At 40.6% G+C, this 24,802-nt stretch overlaps 1 protein-coding gene across 1 annotated transcript in view; it reads right to left on the reverse strand.

The window, feature by feature from the left end:
* Positions 1–24,802, reverse strand: part of FAT4 (FAT atypical cadherin 4) — a 151,536-nt gene that overhangs the window by 62,049 nt on the left and 64,685 nt on the right. The window contains 3 exon segments of the mRNA XM_050895269.1: positions 4,286–4,636; positions 7,184–7,445; positions 11,527–11,658. Coding sequence (XP_050751226.1) covers positions 4,286–4,636; positions 7,184–7,445; positions 11,527–11,658 — 745 coding nt within the window.

Consider the following 24,802-nt stretch of genomic DNA (forward strand, 5'->3'; position numbering starts at 1 on the left):
CACCGACCTAGATATAAATGTTTCTGGCCTCATTTCCTATGGAAATGAGGACTGTAGGATCGTGCTGCCTGTTCAGTCTCATCACCATTTCTGAATCCATCAGCTAATTTCAGCCAAGTTTCACAGTGGAGCCTTTGAAATAATTATTTTCTGACAAGAGTTGAAGAGAGAGAGAGGGAAGGATGTTAATTGGGGCGGCCGCAGAGGGAATGGCCAGCAGAGCTCGTCTCTGCATTTCATTCAGCAGGAGCTGCACAGTGGCAACATGCGCAATTTTTTCCCCATCTACAATGGTTAGGGATAAAGGTTTTGAAGGGTTTTCCTTCAGAAACCAAGACTCAATAGTTCTGCTGCTCGCTGAACAGCTGTTTTCCTCCGTTCTCCCCAGTTCAACTAAGCAACATTATTATTATTAATGTCATTATTTCATGAATTCTTCCACCCAATTTAAAAAAGCCACAACCAGAAAGTCCCAAGCCTCGCTGGAGCAAGCCAAGAGTGAATACTGGGGAGAGGTATGCTTCCCATATACGGCATGGTATTCCACAATATCAGATGAACAGCCCTCATCTTATGATTGACACATAACTAGCAATTATGGTCAAGGGAGAGATTTATAATTCTGGTAAGGGAAATGCATTCTGAATCTTGACAAGGCTGTGAAATGACCTTAAATATGCCATACAGGAAACAAATGTATGTTACTGCTTCAACTCCAGAGCTCACTCTAAACAACTAATTTTTGGGAACGCCTAATTGAAATGAGTCTTCTCTCGTATATATAAATATAGATATATTTACCTCTCTATATGTCTTACTCCTATTTTAATTAATTTTGAAAATTCTGTTTTCTTGTTTTGGGTCATAAAGACTGTGATTTAGGATTAGTAGATTAACAGATCGTTTGCTACTAATTTACCCCTCAAACTCACTTTTTCATGCAAAGAAACCAAGCAGTCTGCTTAAGTAGCTGATTACTTTGCCCTGTGTTTTGTCATTTTTACTCAGAAGCTCTTTTCCCTACGACTGAATTGCTTTGATAATAAAATTATTCCTGAATTAGATTTATTAATCTCTGCTGTAGATTATGCTCAGACTTGGGAACTCTAGTCTTAATTTGTCTTTCCCCCAGCGCCTACTCTAATTGGTATCTTTCCCTCTCTCTTCTTCTCTTGTAGGAACTTAATTATAAAATAAATAGAACCAAACATGAAAGACAAAATATTTTAATGCAATTAAAGAAATTAATACATTTATATGCCAGATATTAGTGTTTCTACATTACTTTGACCAAGTGAAGCACTGTGAAAGTTTAATGCTAGTCTATTTTTTGTTCAGCTGCATTTTCAAATGACTAATTACATGGATGAAAGTCTGATTTCAGTAAAGTACTTTCTGGCAATTCAAGATTTTTGTCAATTGACTTTGGAGATGGGTAGGAATTAGACCTTACAGAATAAAATTACTCTAAAAATACTCTTTTTCCCCCCCCAGTGTTTTCTATGGTGGTGTTTGTTCCTATAAAATTTGCTGCTTGTTCTTCTTTATCTCACCTCCATGTACCTTTTCATTCCTTGTCCTGTATTCTCATAGGTTTTGATGCTGCTAATGCTTATATAGATTAAACTGTGAAGCAGAAGGAGAGTTGCCTAAATATCAGTGGAGCCAGGACTGCCACTTAATGAACTACTCTTTTTTTTAAACACAGCATGCCAAGCTGGCATTGTGCGCCTCATCCATCCCCTCTCACCAGGTTTGGAGCCGGGCTTTTCGTAGGGAGAATGTAGGGGCATCCTCTTTGCTGAGCTTTGGGTTTGTTTATTTAATCTGAAGGTTAACCTGACAAAACTCTGAGTGAGAGCTCAGACATGGAGACATCAATTTCATGATGATGCTCTTTTAAGGGTCTCGTTCCTATTTTTATTTATTTACTAATGAGACAAAAAAACATATCCTACTTCCCCCCCCATTCTGTAAATACCTGTAGAGTCTAACTGGGAAATCCCACCGGTTTTTGCCTGGAGGAATATCTTGCTATACTTTTTAACAAATAGACAAGCGTGTCCTTTGCCCTGAGATTTTTCCTGTTAATTCGATGTGGCAAAAATTAAAATCTGAATCTCAAAATGAATGTGATTAAGGAAACTGAGTTCTTTATTGCTCTGTAAATAACCAAGAGCTGTAGCTGATATTTACTATGCATCTATATATGAAACTGTCCAAGCTGAGATAAACAGCTACTCTTTCCCAAGAGGTGTGTCGAACAAGAAAATGAAAATGGGAACAGTTTCACTATCACCATGTTTTTCTCTTTTATCAGTGTTTATCCTAAAACAACAGGCATACCTCATTATAAAACAATGTCTTTTCAGAGCTCCTTCAAACTATTGGATCACATAACATAAATAATCAACAAAATCATATTTGTGTGCATTGAGTGCATTATCTGTGAGCCACATGCAGAGGAGTATAGTACTAGCAATTTCTGTACTCTAGATAAATATAAGATGACACAGGATAACAAGTTTGGGCTTGAAACAGAAACACCAATAGATCATAACATTTGCTGAAGTTACAGTCCTATGGGGGAACTCAACCTGGCACGCTCTTGGAATGAAATTTCCGCCCTATTAATTTTAAATCCAGCCTGTTAGAAAAGTAAGTGTGCCAGAAAATATAAAAGGCAAGATATCTGACTTTTCATTGCATTGCTCCTCAAATACTCATTTGCTTCCTTGATAATTGAGTGTATGATGAATGTAAAATGATACGTCAGTGCTATGATACAGTTCACGTCCACTGCGCGCAGATGGAAATTAATGTATGAGGTGCAAGAGAAAAGGAAAACAAACCCATATTGGTTAAGTGAAATTAACTTCCAAAAAGATTTGAAACCAAGCGTTGTACTCCTAACAGGAAAATAAGAAATAAAACAGGAGATAGATTAGACACAAACCCATTTATCTACAGGTCTGAAGGAACAAACCCTTCCCTGGATATGCATGATGGAAGCACAAGTTCCTCCTCCAACTTATAGTTAGTTTACATAAAATAAAAGCTTTAACAAGAGTGGTGAGAGATCCATGCAAGAACAGCCAATATCACCAAGTTATAATTTCTGACTTGTTGGCTTATCTTATGGAATCTCTTCTCGCTCACTTTCTCAGTTTGATCTCAAAACCAGTTGCACAATTTTTACCATGGAAAGTTCTATCCATCAGCACAAAATTTATGTACCCACAAAAATGTTTGAGTTCAACAACTCAGCATTTCCTGAGGAAAAACTCTTTTACTGAATAATCTTGATCAGCTCAGCCATTTTACGTGCATAAACTGGGATTCCTTGAAGCATGTACGTGCTTTGCGCTTGAAGCACACGTTTCAGTGTAAGACATTTCTATGGGCTTTGCTGAGCCAGTGTCAAGCTGAGAGGAGACAAGGTTGCTTAACATCTCACAAAAATAACCTGCACCTGTAAAGTCACTAGGAGTGTTATGAATAATTTTGTATTAAGTCACACTGACTAATGTCTGTGGACACTTCAGAAAATGCAGTACGCTATGGAATGATTTTTATGTATTTTACGGCCATATTCTATAATTATTCTTGCTTGGACATAAAGTGTATGGCAAAATGGTTAAACAAGCTATAAAGATTGTATCTTTTACGCTCCAACACATTAACACCTTCTAGATGCCATAAATAATCCCAAGACTAAAGATTATTTTAATGAGAAACTTTCCCATGATCTCTTTTAATCAGTTTTTTAACTTCCACTATCAATACCCTGTAGATCACAATTCTCTTCATGATACACTTAAAAGTTACAGTACATTTAAGATGATTGCAGATAACGTCTCATATTGCCAGAACCTTATTTAAAATATATTATAAACTTTAAGAAAAAAACAATCTGAAAGAACACTTAGGTCTAATTTAAATGTGCAACCTAAGCACCAGGGGAGAAATCATGGTGTTCAACTGCTGTAACATGCTCTAGGTAAAATACAGCTCTGCAACTCATTTCCGCAACAGCACTTAAAAGCAGTACTTGACTGTATTTTTAATTTATCACAAATAACAATAAGGAAGAAACCACCCCGCTTAAACCTAATGTGAAATATGAGAAAAATAACTTCTATTTACACAGCATGCAGTGAATTTAAGCATCTGATGGCATCCTAAGGATAGCCCTAATTTGCCCTTTCTACTAGGCCTTCTAATATGTTGCTAAGGTGAAAGACGTTTTCATCATCAGAGGTACAGAATATGAGGAAACGCTCACCATCATCTGCATCAGTGACGCTGAAGTTGAGAATAGCAGATCCTGGAGACAGGTTCTCCATCAAAGACGTGCTGTACGAGGTCATGCTGAACACTGGCGGGTTATCGTTGACGTCCAATATATTGAAGTACACTCTGATGGTAGTAAATTGGCCTCCCCCATCTTCTGCGCGGACAGTAAGAATGTAATACTGCTGTGCTTCGTAGTCCAGCACGCGAGTCAGGTTGAAGACTCCGGTAACGGGATTCAGGAAGAAGATACCCTCTTCATCATCTTCACTTACGGTGTACGTGATTTCCCCGTTGACACCGGAGTCGTCATCAGTGGCTAGAATGGCTGCCACTAAGGAACCTGCACAGCATGACAGGACAGCAAAATCAGTCACTCGCAAAAGGCAGCTCACTGGTGTGGTCAGAGCCAGCTCATCATCAAGCAGCTCTGTAGAATAAGAGGTATCCTCCGGTAGAAATTCAAAGCCTCAATATTGTATGACTAACTATTATGAAAGGTTTTTCAAAGCTGAAAGGAACAGTATTCAGTATGCTGTTTATTTTAAAGGGCTACTAAAAAACCCCAAGAAATGGCCAGGAATATTTGTTTTTATCTTTAATATGGGAACATGCCCAGATTAGATATCAACTGGGGCAAAAATACCTTTTCTCCTGCTAGGTATTTTCTTCCTACGACTCAAGGGACCCTCTCCTCCCCACAGACAAACACGAGTTCTGAAACCTTCTAGATATTTCTTTCTAAATGCAGAAACCGAAATGTCAGTACATACCAAATATCCCAGCTCTACTTTTTGAAAAAGTGCCTTCGCAGGGTAACTGCGGTTAGAAAACTAGAAACCTTATATGGGTCCGTTCTTCATTGTTTTCTGAAATTCAACTCCTTGTGAATTTGTGCCATTGTTTTCATTTCTGCATAGCTGCGTTCGCACAACCGACCTATCTTACTAAGGTTTGGAAATTAAGTGTCACTTTTTAGTATTCTGAACACTAACTATAATTAAGATCAGCTCATTTCCAAGAAAATAAATAATTTAATTTCTTTTCCATGGAACCAGATGAATTACATGCGTTGCAGCACAGTTAACTATTTTTGAGCAGCGTGACAATGAAAACTGCTTATCGTCGGAAAGAAGCAAAGTGCTACAACTTCCTTTAATCCAGCTGAATATGCTGGTATCTTTTACATCCATTTGATTATGTCACGCTTTAACGGTTCTGATTGCGCGTTAATGGGTGATGAGGGCTGTCCCAAAGCTGGATGGGATTATCAGCCCTCCAGCGAGTTTGCAGCACAGCGGGGTCAGGGAAGCTGAGCAGAGAGCCTCGTGGAGGCCCAGGGAAGGTACCATTCCCAACTGGAGCTGCCAGACTGCGAGGGGAATGGGGATTACTCTCTGGGATAGAGAGCAGAGCCTCGAAGGGGAAACCTCGCAGTGCTTCCCCTCCGGATGAGCCTGCCAGCTGCTCAGGGACTGCTGGAGAGCAGAACAGGAGAAGCTGCAGCGCTTTCAAGCACAAAAATCAGCCTCTTTCTTCCTTCGGCATCCATCACTGCTGAGCTGGGTATAAGGCACAAATACACACCCCATAAATGATTAAAGAGAGAAGCCTCATCTTAACATGGAGGGAATTATGCTCGCCATTTCCAGGGTTATTCCTGCTAAAACAGACTGAGCCTCAGGACTCTGAGTGACAAGAGAGAAGAGCATAGCTAGGGATCAGCAACCAAACCACCCTGTGCCCAATTACTTCCAGATCAGATTCCTGAGGCGCGGCTGATTGCACTGTAATCCTTTAACGCAAAACACCACTGAATTTTGGGACTGCGACTGTGGGACAGAGTGCAAAAGTGGGAGGCATGGGGGTAAGCTTGGTTGTCTCAAGCTGAGCCTCCCATACTTATCAGTCAAAGCCCTAATAAAAGCTTGGATGCTACCCCTATGTCATTTGCATCTCCTTTGTTTATTCATGTTTTAGAACAAGCTTTAAGATGTTTCAGTTACTAATACCGGCAGATACTGCTTTTATACTAGCAGTCTGTATAAAATACTAGAAACTTTTTATTGCAATTAATATTCATTTCTCATCTGGAGACATATAATATAGCACAGTTTTTGAAAATTTTTTTTTGGTTTAAATATTTTCTAGCTTATGACCTGACTTTTAAACATCAAAACACTCTTGCACATGAAACAAGCTTTAAAAGAAGAAAACAACAACTTAAGAGGTCGGTGATCATATTTAGGAACCAGAATTAATTATCTAAAGGTTAGATTTTCTACAAAAACCTTGTCAAAAACAGGAGTCAAAGATAAGATCAAGGAAATATAATGTTAGGGTTAGTAACTGAGCACGTGTAGGGAATATTATTAAGGAATCAGTATATTACTGGTTGCCCAATGGTCACCCATTTTGTGATCCTACATTTGATGAATTAAGTACTGTAAGTCACATTCACTGAAGACGGCTCACTAAATCAATACTAGCATCACCATTACATCTTCATGATAGGTTATACTGTTTGTATCCTGTAAGTTGTTCCTCCTCCTACTTTTCTGTTTGTTATTTTTTAAGTAGTCACACTCAGAGGCTTCCACTGGGATACAGGCATAATTCCTATTCTGCATCTAGGATTTATAGGAGTGGCAACCATTTCCCTATTTCCCATTGAAAAGAAATTTGACCTCACTAGTGATACAGATTTCCTCGCAAGCAGACTTTCAGCATGATGTGATTCCCTCTGTTTCTCCACCCCATCCGATAGACGCCTTCAGCATCTTCTGTCTCCTGGCCAAGTCAGACAGGTCTGCTACCCCCTCCCCCTCAAGTCCCTGTGGATTGACAAAAAGAAAAAAACCAATCAATTTTAGGGCCATTTCCTATTTACCTGGAGTGGCATCTTCTGGGATGTCGAAGGAATACACTGGCTTGGAGAATTTGGGGATATGGTCATTAACATCGCTAACAGTGATGTTTATTCTCATGTCTGAGGACTGCAGGCCGTCATCAGCACGAACCAGCAAGGAGTACTTGGAGCGGCGCTCCCGGTCCAGGCGCTTGGTGGCTATCAGGTCTCCTGACTCGGGGTCAATGTGGAAGCTATCATCCGCACCGCTGATAATAGTGTATGTGACAAGGGCATTGGCTCCCTAAGTAAAAACAGAAGTGGTCAAATCAAGTTATTTGCCAGGAAAACCACACCATAATTTTCAGTAAGACAAGAATCATTCCAGTAACTGCACTTGGCGAATATTTTTCAGAACAGTTTCCTTTAATAAACAGCCTTCCTGCCCAGTCCCTGCTTCGGTCCCCCAGTAAAGACGCATACGCACACAGTTTTTATTTATGAGACATGAAATGATGAGATTACCCAGATACTTTTTCCTCCACTGTTCAGAAAAGGATCGCATCCAGTCAATACCATAAAGCTCTGATACCTGTTTTAATTTCAAGCCAGCATCACTGAGCAGTGCAACATCTTCCCTCTTAACAGGAGGGAAGATGTTCTTATTCTTCTTGTTTTATGTTCAAAGGTTAAATTAAATCCCTGCCAGTGGGATCAGCTCTGCCTTTCTCGCTCTCTGGAAGTGGGATGGAGGGAGGAGGAGAGGGAGGGATGCAAGGAGGGAGGACCAGGGCAGCCAGGCGGCAACTCCACCAGCCAGCACGCACGGCAAGAGCTGCAGCTCCCGGTCAGGAGAAACTCACGGGAGCCATGCTTGCAGCAGCCCCTCAAAGGCCAGTTTCTGCATGGAAATACATTTACCGCTGTAAATAAACAGCCCCAAAGTGACAAATCATGTGTCGTTAAAATCACAGTTCTGATCTCTTGGGCTGTGCTGGAAGTCAAAAGCATTTGCTTTTGGGTCAAACAAAGTATCTCATCCGTCCTTGGAAAAAAAGAATTCATATGAACTTTGAGCATTTTGGTTAAAAGGAAAATTAAGGAAAAGTGATGTTATACAGAAAAATGATCACCTTTTTTTTTTTTCCTCCCCTTAAAGGTTGAAATTAAAACTTAGGAAAAAAATATGGAAACTTCCATTCAAAAAATATTGACACAGTGCATTTTGCCTCAGCCCTGCCCTGTCACAAGCACTGAGAAAAGTCACCTGCATCCAGTCTGTATCACTGATTATTAACAAGAACATCGATCCGCCTTACAGATCTTAGCTCTGAGGAGTACTGAAGTTTCCTAGAAAAAGGGATGCTACCTGAGGTCTGTTTCCATCCACCTCCTGGGGATGGGTTGTGCAGCGTGATGCTGCAGCCAGAGCATGGTCCAGGGGGTATAAGCGGCTGGCTGGAGCGCGCAGCACCAGCTCGGGTGACATTTCCCCCAAAAGCCAGTACTCGGCTATAAATTTTGCTTCTTAGCAGACTGACATTGGTCTTTAAGGGAAAACAGAAAGAGACCTGAGATCCTGGGGTCCCATCCATCTTTTTCCAAGACAGGCTTAACGGCACTGAAGGTAACCTCCAACATCGGATACATGTACCTATACCCCGTGTGCTGACTATGCCCGGCAATGCATTTTGGTGGGCGAGCAGACATTTACCGTGCCCTCCTCTGGTGCCAGGCCAGAGCTTGGGTTTCACAGCTGAAACCTGTCACTGGCACACGAGTGGCACTTCTGCGGTGAACAACAGATCAAAGAGATCAGGGATAAAGAAATTCTATAGCTGTTTCAAACACTCTTGCCTAAAAAAGCAAATTAACAGAGATAAACACCTACTCGTATTTGTGAGATGAGAGACCAGTGTTAGTTACCTGACCCTGTGAGAGTGCCTCGTGCCAAACTTTTTCTCTGGGGTGTTGTTTCAAAGAGTCAGACTGAGCTAACTGACAAAATGAAATTTAGAAAGAAAACAAGCTTCTGCAGGTGCCCAGCCCTGAAGAGCTGCACGCAGTGCTTCAGCATACACAGCATCTGTGTGCTCAGGTGTGCCTGGGGGATGTTGCATGCCTTCCTCCGATTATGCGGCTTAGCAAAAACATCTGATGAGAATTTAAGATTTCAGAGGTGACCACGTTCTTCACTGCGTGTTTGACTAGCCAGCATCCTCCTAATAGAGCGCAGCTAAAACCACAGCCACGTGTGATACTGGTTTAATCAAAGTAGCAACTTTACATGAATTAGGTGAGAAGCAAAACAAAATACAGATATGTAAAACCTATAAAAGAGCTGTATAGAAATTTCCCATCGACAACTGACTTTGCAACTTTTTAAAGTGCTAGAAGCTGTTGTAATTGTTAAAGACTTTGGTACCACTTAGCACCTAGCAAATGTCTTTACATCTTTTCTCAGATCTCAACGATGTCCCTATTATAACAGACAAGGGTTTGAAATTTGCTGCCTTCCTATTGCCATTTTAAAATATTTGTAAGAGGGGTTTCTTGTACACCACTCAGCCATGAGTTTTAAGGGTTCTGTCATTTACCCTTTGAAGCTAAAACTTTGATTCTGAAAGCATCTGTGCATGTAGCAAGGCAGCATGTCATTTTACTGAGCTGCATATATGGGTTGTATGTGCAAAGAAAGAAGCCAGAAAAGCGTAATGTCGCAGCAATATTATATGAAAAACAAGGAGCGTTCACTGTGCCCTCAACTTCGGTGGCAGGGGGGAAGGGAAGGTAAGTATCTCAACCCTACACTGCACATTGCTAAAAAACCTTGGACTCTTTGTAAAGGGTTTGAGTTACAAAATGTTCTGGTAGGGAAATTGAAATCATCCCTTTTTATAAAAAGATTGACTGATTTCTGTCTAAGGTAACAAATCAATTCCCACTGGATGGAGTGCTTCGGAATGGATAACATATTAGGTGCAGTTTAGGAATGGTCAAAAAGAGGCTGGAAGATAAAATATTGCTAAAATCTTAGATATCTGTTTGCCATATCACAGCAGATAGTGGTACTTCAATATTTACTTCTTCCTAATCTGAAGACAAACAGCTAGAATTTTTGTTACAGATATGCACCTTTCCAAAATCCTATTTTTGGTCTGCATGTCAGGCTGCTACAAGAAAAATAAAGGGAAGAACAAAAAGTTCATAATCACATTCATACCATTCCTGGGGGTTCCAGTGGTTCCCTCTGTAGTAGTAAGATTAAGTACATTGATTAACAATCACAGGATGACTATCCAAGCTAACACAAAAAAGGCCAGAAATAAAATTCTCTTGAGGAGGTTGAATTACCTTATTATTTGAGTGCAAGAGTTGCTCGTTGTTGTCAAGTGTAACCCTATATTTTAATGACAACACAAATTCTTTGCATGCTTATATTGACTTTTTAGGCCTTTCCCCAGCAGAAAGAATCAGTTCAAGTGAATGAAACAATATGATTAACATTCTCATAACTTACTTTCCAAAATAAATGAATACATCAGATTATACGTGGATATATTTGCCTGACGCATACAACAAGACTGTGATATCCCTCACTAAGCCGACTGGCCAACTGTTTAACATCAGTTGCTCAAAGGCTTTTGTTAGTTTCTTAACAGCTCCTTAGTTGCAGCGTCCTCACAGTAATGAATCTAAGTGGCAAAACTATTTTGCAAACAGGTTCATGTACAGAGCACATATTTTAGCATTATTTCTTTTCACCTCTTTTTGGTGAAATAAAACCTTCTTCAGGAAAGGATAATATTGATATTAAATAGTTCTAGTCAAATGGTGAGCAGGCATTATCAAAAGTTTTCTTGTTCTCCAAGGCTCATCTCACATTAATTTTATTGCACACCTTGAAATTGTGCTCAGCTACAACATCTCTGCTTCAAAGTTAGTTTAGATCTCAAGCTGTGGTCTTAAACTGAATGTCAATAAATCTTTATCACAAGCTGGGCAGTCCAGCACCTTCGCCAAGTCATCAGGTATGGTGTATGATGACACTGATAACAACAAGACCATCTAAAATAAAAATGTGGGGCATTTTTTGCCAGTAGTGGAACCGCTCATTAAGAGATGTTAGGAAAACATTAACTCATTATATACAAACCAGTGAGCAGCCTTCAAGTAACAGAGTATTTGTTTCACTTGCTCGTGTGTGTTTGCCTCTGTGTGACTCCATGATACAGAAGATAGTTTTGTGAATGGGCCAAACGCAGTTTAAAGCATGACCGCAACGACTCCCAAGGCCAAGCTCTCATGAAGGGAACAGGTAAAAACACGTATTTCCAGAATAGCATTTTTAGTACAGATACTCAAATATGAAACCATGCTCCTACCTCATCAGCATCCATGGCTGTCAGCTGCAATATTTTAGATCCATCTCCTATATTTTCTTCTACGGTCAGATCAAGCATATCTGTGGGGAATACTGGTGGGTTGTCATTGATATCCTGAAGCGTTATTTCCACCTGTAAAAAGCAGGAATCAGGAAAAGTTGTGTGAGCACTGTGAGTTAGATGCTGATTGGACCTGAATGTTACAAATCACATAATTTTGAAAGAAATCAGGTAAATTGTTCTTAATCACATGAATTAGAACGTTCCCAAATCACACCAACAACAGGAAAAGCCCCTCCGGATATTAAAATTCCACATTGTTATAAAATACTCATAGGAAAGCCTCTAACATAAATAAAGTTAATTTGACTTGTTGATAGCAACTGATTTTAAATGGTCCTAGTCTAGTTTATATTGGAAAAGATCCACTGATAGACTGTCATTGTAATCTTCAAAGTCGGCCCCTGGAGGATAGCTGCCAAGTCCCGGGGCAGGAGATCATTCAACCATTAAATGCTGCCTGACATAAAGATGAGGTGGTGTAAAATTCTCTCTGAAATGTTTATATATTGGCAGCTCTCTGTTCTGAGGGAGGAAAAAACACCCTTGCACTTTATATATTTTTTTTAAAAATAATGTTTTTCTCTCTCTCAAAGCTCTCCTCTAGTTGCAAACATAAACATTACTTCAGAAGCACCCACTAGCATCTACTCTCCTTGCCTATGCACACCTAAACAAACGTTCTTCTCACATGAGATATTTGTATGCTTTTCCAAGTAGTAATGATAGTTCCTGAAAGGTTGTTGTGTGTTCTTCATTCCTAGTTTTTCATAAGCAAGATTGCTGCCCTGCTAATGCTAATTCAAAAAGCTGCAGAGCTCCGTTTTCCCTTGTTGCCAGGTATGGCATGTAACATTCCAAAAAAGAAAGAAAGAAAGAGAGAACACAGCTGTTTTACATTTATCATGAAAAAAAAGGCTTGTTTTGGACCCAAAATATTAAACGGCCACCGAACTCTGAAGACCCGCTAATGAGAAAACTGAGTAGCTGAAGGAAGTCTGTCTTTATTGCCCACCAAGGAATACAGAAAGGTAGATAGGGCTGTTGCACAGGAAGGGAGGCAAAGGTATGGATGACTTAAAGAAGGTATCCAGATTGACAGACAAAATATTATTTATACTACAGTACCTGCCATGCCATTATCCACAAGGGATCTGCCTGCACTTAGTTGAAAATATACGGGTGAGGCTGCTCTGGATATAATCAACACAGACATTTCTGGTGATCTGAAGTCTATGATTTTTACTATTTCTAGTCACCTGCCATAATATTTTCTTTTTTCATTCTGTTTTCATACAGACCACCAATTGCCAAGCCTGACTTGATTACCAGGACGATCCCAAAGATAAGCACTTTAGTGACAGAGGCTTGGCTGTCCCCATAGGACAACTGAGTCACCCAGGCTCACTTGCCACATCTTTCCCTGAGCCCTCAGTGCCTGCACCCTAGGGTCATCAGTCCTCTATGGGCATCCTGAGAGCACATCCTGAAGGATGCTCCATCTTTCTGTCCTCCCAAGGGCAACTGTTTCAGAAAGCCTAACGTCTCCACCAGTGCTAGACTTCGTGATGGAACAGATTTGGTGTGTCGTGCTACTGTCCCTCATCAAAGACCCGGAAAATATAAATTGCTGTAGACAGGTAAATACTCCGAGAGTATATTTGATCCTAACGCACCCGTCTGTTTTGCCTCAGAGGATGTTTCTAATGCAGAGAAGGCTGCAAGGAGCTCAGCCGTTTCCCTGACGAACATTTTTCCTCCAAAAGGATTTCTCCAGAGAGTGGAGAGATCTAGACCATTATGAGCATTATGGCTACATTGGTCTCTGGTCAGTATATATGCCAGAGACACTTTCCACCTGGGGATCTAAGCCATTCTCAGTCACCTCAAGTAAGTTAGCTTTTTTCTTTTAATTTTTTTTTTTTTCCAGTTTGTGTTCGGTATTTATGCCAACAGTAAGTTACTGTCAGCCTGCCAGAACTTTTCCACAGCATTAAAGAGAACTGAAGTGTCTTTAAAAAGAGAGGAAATATTACATTAATATTATAGATATATCTGCTGGAAGTGCAGACAAAACACTGGTCCTATAGGCCCTACATGGCCTTTTATAGAAGGCCATTGTTTATTTATACCATGTTTAATTCCTTTGACTATTCACAAATGGTATATAAAACACTTCATGGCCTGAGACGGATTAACCCAGGAGGTTTTATCGTCAAATTTAAATCCCTGACAACAGAAGCACAAGAAGCGCTGACCGGAGCACCACAAGCAATGATTCGACAACTAACCAACCAGACACAAACTTTCAGAGAATAAAACAGCCTATGTTGGTTTTCACGGTGACCGCTGCATCTGGGTGACAGTTAATCACAGAAATGGGAGAGACGCAGTAGAAATGACAGATGAAGGATGTTGCCAGCTATCCTTGCCAAGTGGGTCCTGCCCCCTGAACTGGCACAGCAAACTACGCTCTTCTGCTCAACGTATAGCATTTCCCCAGATATGGTTTCAAGGTAAAGCAGCTGCACAGCTCTGCAATTTATTTATTCATACCATATATGTCATGCACAGCTAATGTTTCAGCTGCAGGTGACACTTCACCACCAGAACCCTTTCTCATGATGAGAGATTGCCCTTTGTAAAAATCATATGAAAAATATATGACAACTTCTGGGGTTTTGGGTTAGGAGCCGTACATTGCCTACAGCTTGCATAATGTCAAATACTCAGAATCCAAGAATACAGATGGCTAAGGGTTGTGGGACAAAATAAATTAAAGTCAGATTCCAGAGAACTGAAAAAAAGGAGAATAATAATAATAGAGGAAGTAATTTTATCCTGAAAAATCAGCTCACAAAGACACTGTATTTTATACTGAAGACATGCTTTAGATGGTGGAAAAATAAGAAATTCTCAAATAAGGAAGAGAAATATTTAAAAAGAGACCACAATGTTTTTTAAGGACATTTACACCATGATTTACTATTTATCCACAGGTCTTAGATAATGCATATTGCTTCATAATTCACTATTGGCTAAGTCTAATTAGCATCCCTGTGTAAAGCTATCTTTTTGCTTCTGCTATAACTTACTACTTCAGGTTACACACAGTACTGCAAACCTAAGGAATAAGATCCTGGGATGTGCCCATTTGCAGAAATTTCACTCAAGTAATACATCTCTGAGAAGGACTTGAGAAAAATCTTTTTTTTCCGTTAAGTTTTATGCCAAAGGCCTCATTTAAGAAAGTATACATCCTGAATGAGTTTGGGTGTAAACTGAATGTCCAGTCTTCTATTCAGGAGTTCAGAAATTAATTTCACTTTGAAATTATTTCAGAAGTTCTGACCCCAAGCAGAAGCTCTCAGCACAACCACAACCACAAAGTCTTTCATTGCCACAGGACACCAGAAGATTTCAGCATGTCTTATCACATCTTTACTGGGGAGGAAAAAGAAAAAAAAAAATCCACAAAGCTTTAATCAAATATCAAAACTAAATCTCTCCCCCACCAACTGCCTCTATCTTTCTAATCCCACATTATATTTGCATAAAGATATCAATGTGTGTCACTCAGATTCTTGAAATATATGGTTTGATTAATATCATATGCTACCAATTAATAATTATGTGCAATTTAGCCTCAGACTTAATCAAGGCAAGACAAGGTGCTCATGGCAGTATTACCGGCCATCTGTACCATGAGCATCGTGTTCAGAAAGGTCTACAGAAGGCATGCTGTGCTCTCAGCTTGCACCAATGGCAAAACACCCATCAGTGACAACAGCAAGTACAAGAATAAATATCTAGGAAACCAAAGGCCTCAAAACCTGAAATATGCCACAGGAAGGAAAAAAAAAAAAGGAGCTTAAGGGATTTGTCCAAACCTTGGTCCCTGGAACAGGAAGGAACCGTTAGGTGACAACATCTGTACAACTCTAGGAAGCAACATGCCCAGGCTACGTGAAAAGTGATTTCTCCCTTCTCCAAATCTATCCAACACAGGGAATATTCTTGCCTGACCTCAAACCCATCAGTCAATGTGACTCTAGGATGCAAGCCAGAGACACAAAGAAGTCACCTGAGAGCGCTCCTTGGACCACTTGAAGTACTGCGCTATGGCCAGTCTCCAACCAAAAACTTTCACAACTTTCCATCTGACAAATCCTCGATTCCCATTTATATCAACAGTACCTTTAATATAGGACCCAAAACTTCTTAGTGTCACTCAGAGGACTCAAATATAATAAAATACAGCACCAGCAAAGGTAGTGAGGTGTATTTGCCCACACGTTTGCACCTTTTAATTCTCTAAATCACTCTGTCCATGCACTGATGTGGGCTTGGCTCCTCTGAACAGCCTTGAATTTCTGCAGAAGTCACGGGAACATAAATACTCACAGACACTTCTAAATCTGTTAAGACTGTGATGGAAAACTGATGAATAGATTCAAAGTATTGCCTTGCTTTATTTGTTCAAGGGGAAATGAAAAAATCAGAAAGCTTTGTTCTATCCACGTGCACGTGTGTGTAAATCTCCACAAAATTACTTTACTTTTGTACAAATTCTAGTATAACACTTTTCCCTCATACGTTTAATGTGTCTAGAAAAAAGACTGAAAATGAAAGCTTTCCCTCACAGTTTATTCCGCAGAAAAATATGTGTTGCTTATTTACTATGCCTTGTAAAATAAACACAATAATTTTACATATCAATTTCTATGCAAACTATCTTTGGGTGGGGTTTTTTGTTTGGGTTTTTTTGTTTGTGTGTTTATGTTTCGATTTAACTTATATTAAACTAAGATGCAAAAATATACACATACCGCAAACCACAGAGATTAGCAAAAGTAGCAAGTCAAACAATACCACAAATTTCCCTGTGTCTGAATCAAATTTCTCATTCTGCAGGCTTAGTAAAATTCTCACAATAATGCCATGCCCCTGCCACTATTACAGATGGTCAACCCATCCTCATCTGCGACAACTTGATTGCTGCAGCCTGCTGTCGCGGACATTTTCAAAGCAGAGGAAGTATTAATTACCTTGATCTTGTTAAGATTCTTATTTTCTGCTCAAATTAGACTCTTGTGTTTTTTCTCCATAAACAAATTCAGAACAGATTGAGGCAGGGCAGCACTCACCTCAAACAGTTTTGCCTCAATTTACTTTAAACGCAGAGGTAAAAAATAAGAGTTCTTTTCTCCATTCAGACAAACCTCAGATCTTAACAGATATAACAGATATTAACTTCATAAAGCATACAGTATCTATCTAAGTATTTAGGGCATGAACCTGAACAGAAGTCGTCACTGGGAAACCGACTGTTGTTTCAAAACATTGTCTTTACTTTGAAGAAAGTAGAAAATACCCTCTTTGAATTAACTGATTGCATTTATGAGGAGTCTACGTGAAAGAAACTCTTTACAAAGAGTGATGCTGCAGTGTAAAGTCTTCAATAGCTTCATACTTTGTACACGGTTCTGAAAACAATTTATTCTGGGGGGGGCAAGGAGAAACTCAGTTATGATGGAAACCAAGAAAAAACAGATTATTTTTTTGGTTAACCAAAATGAATATGAGTTTGCATTTGAATAATCTATTCTTATTCAAAATAATTTGTTGAATTAAGAAACAGCTGCTAAAAGACGAAGTTTCATTTCTTAGAGCAAAAGAACCAATCCACTTCAAAAATACTAGTACCCCAGACAATTATTACTGAACAGGCTAGACAAATTCCATACTCTACATAAAAAGCTTAACATGAAAGTTTTATTCTGGAACAAGAAATTATTTTAGTGACCAAACTTACTGGGTTTATGAGCTACAAAGGTATGTAAAATAAAACATTGCACTGGAAGGCAACATGCCAAATTCTATCCGATCGTAACACCTCCCATAAACCAATGGGCTCATTTGGCCAGAACCTATCCCTCTGTTTTATTACACTTATTAACATTTATTTTCCTTTTATTTCAAGGTGAGGAGGGTTTATAGACAGAATACTTTTCTAAAGTTCTTCCATCTATCGAATGAAAATGAGGGGAAAAAAAGATGCCACAGGAAACTTGAATGAGCTCATGTGGCAGCAGCAAGTTTCACTGGGAGTCCCAAAACGCATGCAGTAATTCTTGCTTGCCAGCCACCCTATCCATGTTACACGCTCGATCAGAGATCTATAGATAGAACACGATCTAAGAAGAAAGGAACTCCCAGATGTCTCATGCGTTCGATGCTTCTTCAAACGCTACAGCTATTTAAAGATCAAACAGAGTGGAAAGGCAACAGCTTTTCTTTCAAGTTATACGTTGTTGAGTCATTCGTCTTCCCTTTGCTTGCTGCCGTGATGTTCACTGCCTCTCGCAAGGGATACCATCTAATAATCTACAGGCAGCATTGGCACACCTGAAACTGTCACCCTGAAGACTTTTGTTTATCCTTCAGCCATTATATGATCCTTCATATTAAAAAAATTAAGCTTATTCTTCTTTGCTGGAGACCGTGGAAGTGCGTTATCAACTGTAACAGAATAAAAGTGAGAGGATTCTATTCCCCATCCTTTGGTAAATATTCTAAATAATATCATTCACGATGATAAAAGAGAAAAATTCAACTAGTAATTTATCACATCCGTGTAACTAACTGAAGAACCTGGCCAACACTAGTCATTTTTCTCCTGTCTCCATCACTTCGGCCTTTTTGTTCATCCAGCAAACAATGCTTCGCTAATCCTGAAAAACACACATGTATATGTAGATATACATTATTGATGTGAGTAATCATATCGGCTACTCAACATCAGCGAAGTTATGGTTATACTAAGTGTTTGCAGGAGCAGTGCGTGTGTGCGTCCTCCAAACTGTGAAGGCAAGGGAACAGAAAGATTAAGTATCAGAGTACAAGCAAGCAAAAATGCATTTCCAGAAAGAAAAGAAGAAGAATTCTTTTAAAAAAAAAAAAAGTATATATATCTTGATATTCCTAGAAAATCTCTAATAATGGTAAAAACCCACAGGCTATCCTGAACCAACTTCCCACCTTGCTCTAACTAAAATACTGGGAAACAGTAAGCATGGGGCAAAAAATAAACACTTATGTTTTAAAATTACTTGAATAACCAATAATAGCAGAGCGCAGGAAGGTGGAAAACCTGAACTACAGACCATGCACATTTACAATTTCCACAACAAGATGGAAAGCCCATTTATAAAGAGAACGTCTTGGGACAAGGCAATAGTTTTTGCTTAGACAGAGGCTGAATGAGGCATCTGAATATCCCATTTTCCAGGCAGCAAACAATCCCAGTGCATGCTAGTACAATAAAAATCACATTAGTCTATTGTGCTGCAGGCCAGCAAACCTGTAAAATAGAAATACAAAGTTGTTAAGAATCCCACTATTAACAGTGGGAAGATTGCAGCTGGGGAGAAAATGTGGAAAAAAAAAAAAACTCTAAAAAGGCATTATTTGGGAAAAAAAGACAAGTTTGAACGTCCAGAGGCAGCAGCAGTCACTTGATCTTTGAGTTTTGGGGTAACACCTTTGAAAAAAAAAAAAAATCAGTGTAGTGAATATAATCCAAACTCCTTCTAGTACATTTCAGGCAAAGTCCCTAATTTTAGGTGACGGTGACCAGCGCTTAGGCAATAAATGGATGCGTCAGCCATACACTTAGACCTTACTTAGGATCTCTCCACAGAAGGAGACCAGGGCACAAGCCTTAATTTCGATGTCTGAGCTCAAGAGTACCTTAATGAAAGAGAGGATGTGAAAGCTGTCCTGGGCTACACAGCTGCCCACTCCAATCACCCCAATGCAGATCAAATATCGACCCAGCAAAAGACAACAGTTTGAGCCCATCTAGAATAGGGATTATAGCAGTGTTTCCTTTTCCCTCACAAAATCAGGAGTTACTACTGATTACCAGCCTTGAAATTGTTTGGAAACTTAGGGCTCAACACATTTTGTCAACATGTTTCATTTTCTCCATTAAATAAACATGCATGGAAGCAGGATTAATAAGACTTATGTGCAATGCTGGAATTTCCCAGGTAATTTTAATCCATGGGCTTCAATTCCAGTATTTTAACACTGTGTAACTTCCCTGGAGTTAAAATCATATTAAAAAGTACAGTTTCATAAGGCGATTTGATGTTTTACAACCAACTCACTTCTATAAAACATCGATATTTTCTAAAAAATGCTGGGAGATCAGAGTGCTTTCAAAACTTCAGTGATTTAACTGACGCTATCAGAAAAATCACAGAATCATAGAATGGTTTGGGTTGGAAGGGACCTTTAAAGGTCATCTAGTCTAACCCCCCCTGCAAGGAGCAGGGACATCTTCAACTAGATCAGGTTGCTCAGAGCCCCATCCAACCTGACCTTGAATGTTTCCAGGGATGGGACATCTACCACCTCTCTGGGCAACCTGTTCCAGTGTTTCACCACCCTCATTGCAAAAAATGTCTTCCTTATATCTAGTCTAAATCAGGTGTAAATCTGCTTTCATCATTATTTAAAATTAAAAAGATGTCACTTTCTTGTGTTGTCTCTAACAAATACTCATCTTAGTGCTGCAAAGAAAAGGTGCCATAATTTGTTTCTTCTTTCTCTTCCTTTTTTTTTTTTTTTTTTTTGGTTAAGGTGACCACTGGGAGTTGCACTGCCTGGAGTCTTGATTAAATGTTTCACTGCATCCAGAACACTTCATCATGCAGCATAGCCAAAATCTATTATGGCTTGCAAGTGACTCATGCTTTAGCTATGAGAAGACCATAATAAAGAACATTTTACATAAAAATGCCAAAAAGGTTGGTAATTTAATCTTGATTCTAAGTAGGTATGCGAGGTCTCTGCATCCAGCCTGTGCAGACAATAAGGCATTGTCTGGAAACGCGTTACCTACTGTGGTTACATCTAACTTTCCGGCAAAGTCCAGATGATACCGCCACTGAAAAGAAATGGCTCATTCTTGTGAGAGCGCTGCAAATACCACTTTTAGCAGACATGCAGTATGATTTATCCTTTCTTGCTAGCGGTCCATCAGTACCTGGGCAGAATATTAATTAAAACCAGCGACATGGGAAACGGCATTATTAGCCCGTGAGTAAACACATGTGAGCTGATAAATTGTGTCCCTCTACATGCTCACGGAAACAGATGAATAAACACCAGAGCAGCATACAGAAATTAACTTAAGAAACTGTTATTTGCAGCACTCGCATGCATACCATATATCATAGAAGGGGACACAAGCAGTATCCTGACACAGCCATTAATGAAATAAGCACTGGACCCGGGCGCTCAGCCCTGCCACTCAGCGGCTCCCTGGTCCAAAGTCAGAAACAAAGATGCTCTCTGGGCTCTCCAGACTGACTCCCTCCACTTCAACCAAGCCATTCACATGTTCAGATAACCTGTCAGGCCACTCCAGGCAAAGATTTGTCACGGCATTGTGTTATGCACCCCAGGGCACAGGGAAAGGAAGGGTCAGATATTTAAATCTTGAGAAAAGGCAAGTAAAGCAAGCAATTCAGCCTATGTTTCAATTACCAATTATTTATCGCTCGGGCGCGTTACATGCGCGCAGCCACGACTGACGGCATTCCTCCGGCAAGGGCAACTACTTCTGCCGACCCAGCAGAAGGCCACTAGCCAGGACAGGACATCCGTACCTCTGTTCCCAGTCCCGAAACACCTGCAGAGGCTCGCTGAGGATGGGGTGCAATAACGACGAGCGGGGCTTTGGGGGCTGACTTCGTTATTTGAAAGGCCAGAACAGAAAAAAAAAATGTTTTTCTACAGGCAAAGCAAGCCATGTTGCCATTCCCACTCTTCCCGAAATCAATATTTTTAAGTAATTGTTTAAGTGCTACATCATCTGCTGCTCTCTAAAAAGAGGCACGGTCTCACATGCAACAGAGGGAATTAAGACTGGGTTAAGGAATGCACTACTCAAACCTTGGCTAATTTAAGAAAGCAACAGCACGCTGATTTTAAAACACACATCAAAACATACATAATCATATACATGGAAACCCGAAATAATCCAGCTTCACAATAAATGAGAGATAAACATCAAAGTGGTACAAGGAATAAAAATGATAAGAAATGCCACAAGCAGTCATGTTTTTCCCCCCTTCACCACCAAAACCATAATGAAACACAGGTTATTTTGTCAGTACTGGTAAATGAGTAACATGTGTAGCTCAGTCAATATTCATACAGTTTGAAAAAGAGACTGATTGTTCAAATAAGTTATTTTGAACTCCATTTCAATAGGACCAACTAACATACTAGGACCTCTCCCAGGTCTGCCCAGAAATGGCAACCCAGTGGGACCGACACATAGTTGGGCTGGCACTAAGGACCATAAGCTGCTCTAAATGCATATGGCGCCCGTGTGCACGTGCGTACGTATACATACATATAACAAAGGCCAGGTTGCCACGCCAGCCTACCTGCTCAGAGCAGGCACAGGGAGAGGGACATGGCAGAGCTGTTGCATGTCTCCTCTCCCACCGAGCCAGTCCCGACGGTGCGGCCCAGGCGGCTGGGGCAGGCGAGCACGAGCATGCCTTCCCCGGAGAAGCTGACATGAACCGCGACTCCTCCCACAACTGGAGAGCAGCAGTTTTCCAGTCTGCGCTGGAACAACATCTCAGAGAGGCTTGCAGCACAAGTTATAGCCCAAGCAGTATTGCTTTCAGTTAGTCCAGGAGACCTGGAGTGCGTACGTGGCCCAACTTGTAATCTCAACGTGAAAATGCACTGACCTGGGGAGCGCCATGGGGATATGCACCTCAGCGACCGCTACGTGTACCAGAAAGACCAGTTTACTATGGCACATGTTAAGAGGTGCAATTGCTTTTTGCGCTGCCGTCGGGGCACTGTGCACGGCGAGGAGGGCAGGGAGAGCAGAGCGGCTCCATCTGTCCCTCGAGCGCCGAGTCAGCAGCACTGCTTGGCCACTGCAGGGACCAGAAAAAATCCTCCACCCATCCTTCCACCGCCTACCCATGGATGCTGGGACATGCGCACACATGTGTTCCTATGTCATTTCCCCAGAGAAAAGGGGTGATTTTCTCATAAAGACATTAATTCTTCTGCATCTTGCAGTACCTCTAGTTACAAAACCTATTCCAAATACCTGCCAAACCAATACAAACACTTGGCAAACATTTGCTAGTGAGGTTTTTCTTTTTGGTTTGGGGTTGTTTTTTTTTTTGTTAAATACTCAAAACATTATACATTTGGGAACCATTTAGTTTATAACTTTGCATTTAATTAAATGAGGTCTACTGCCATGTAATAAGAAATGGATTGAATTGGTAAGAACATTTCTGTCCATGCCAGAAAAAAAAAGAAGGATAAAGGCAGAAAAAGTAAGCATTAGCAGTTCAAGGATGGGAATGTCACACCTCTAAATTAAATAAATCACCTAATTAAACTTACAGGTGTGACATTTAAGACACATTCAACCATTAGGACAATAGGATAAATCTACTCCATCACTGAAGCCTGCCCAAACAGCAGAAGAAAAGCTCTTTACCCAAGAGCTGGGGTAGAAAAAGCATTGCTATAGTCACTTAAGAAACCACAGGTTTTTTTCTGTGAGTGGAAAGGAATTAAAGATATAGAACTGAATGCCAACTGAAGTTTTGCAGTGTTATGAGGGTTTTATAGTGGCACCTTTCTGAGAAGAAACCCTATATGAGTCTAAATAGATTTTAGCAAATAAAACACACAAGGCTAAAGTGTTACTTTCTAGTTTCACATTTAGAAGAACAGGGCCATTTTCTAGAAATGCCTAAAAGCTTTTCCCCCACAGCATCAACAGGTTGCCAGCAGGGAACTGCAGGGCTAGAAACTCCAAATATTTTCGCATCCTCCTACAAATTTCAGGGAAATGCCCTCCTCACCTTATTCCACGTTTGCAGACTGCAGTCTTCTGCAGCAGCTTCACATCTGCTCCTGCAGCGTCAGGGGGGGTTCCCTCCCTGTGGCCATGGGCCACTTGCGGCCAGAAAGGCTTTTTTATGTGGCCACAGATGGACCTTCTCATTGTGGCTGCCCTCAGCAGACCCAGCTGACCATCAAAGCTATGGTGGCGCGGTCTCCTCTGCCAGCAGGGCAAGTTTCTGGGTACTCAGAGGATCAAAAGGTTCACAAAGAGATTTGTTAAGATGAGTTTGCTTAGTGCCAGCAAATCCACGCCACCTGGCTATACGCTGCAGATTCGTACTCCCCTGCCTTTCCTCTCTTCTGCATGGCTGCAAATGCCACTGCAGGTCTGCTCAAACAAACGTAGGTCACATGGGACTTAAAAAACATTGTACATTCTCTGGAATATTTTGGGGGCAAACACTAGTCCTGGGAAAGCTAAACCAGATTCAACTTAGATTCATCCAGCTTCATCCTTGGTCTCAAGGAAATTTGCCAAGGAGAGAGACAAGGCTTCAGCCTAATAAATTAGGGGACGTTTAGAAACATGTGGGTTTTTTTTATTTGTGGGACCCAGACAACAGCCCCCAAGTGTCCATGACGAGGAGCTTTACAATAGCTATGACAGCAAGTAAACCAGAGCTGTTCGGCTGTTCCAAAATGGGAACACACGCATTCAACCGGGGTCCACTGGCACAGCATGACTGAGCTATGTCCCCCAAGTCACCAAAGGCAGCAGAAACATTGCTCCACTGTGGGGTCAGGCAGCTGAGAACTGGCTGGAAAGGCCCCTCTCCTCCTCCTGGAGGAAACAACAGCTCCACGAGTACTGTTGGCTTGGGAAAAGGACATCAAAATGCACATCGGTGGGACGAGCGCTCGTGAAGGTGAGCCCTTGGACTCCACTGCCATTCCTTGGCCCCCACCCCAAAGGCCTTCCAGGCTCATCAAGGGTCGTGCAAACTATGAAAAAGGTTAAACCTGCAGGGCTGCAGGTTTGAGGAACTTATCTTTGGAGAAGCAGATCCTTCTGTTTCCCTTTTTCCAAATCTGCATCTTCAAAATACACCGTTACGCTGCTTTCCCTGCTGACCTCATCAAAATTGAGCAAAGCAGCTAAGAACTTCAATTTTCTGGGCACATTAGCCCTTCTTTATCCACTTTTCTCCCATATATCAGAATCTTTGTTTAGGCAGCTGTATCTTCATGCAAATCTTACCCCAGTTATCTTTTTGGTCAATCATGACAATACCACCTCTACTACAAT

This window comes from Gymnogyps californianus, chromosome 4 (genome assembly GCF_018139145.2).
Source record: "Gymnogyps californianus isolate 813 chromosome 4, ASM1813914v2, whole genome shotgun sequence".
In the NCBI taxonomy this organism is placed as follows: Eukaryota; Metazoa; Chordata; class Aves; order Accipitriformes; family Cathartidae; genus Gymnogyps; species Gymnogyps californianus.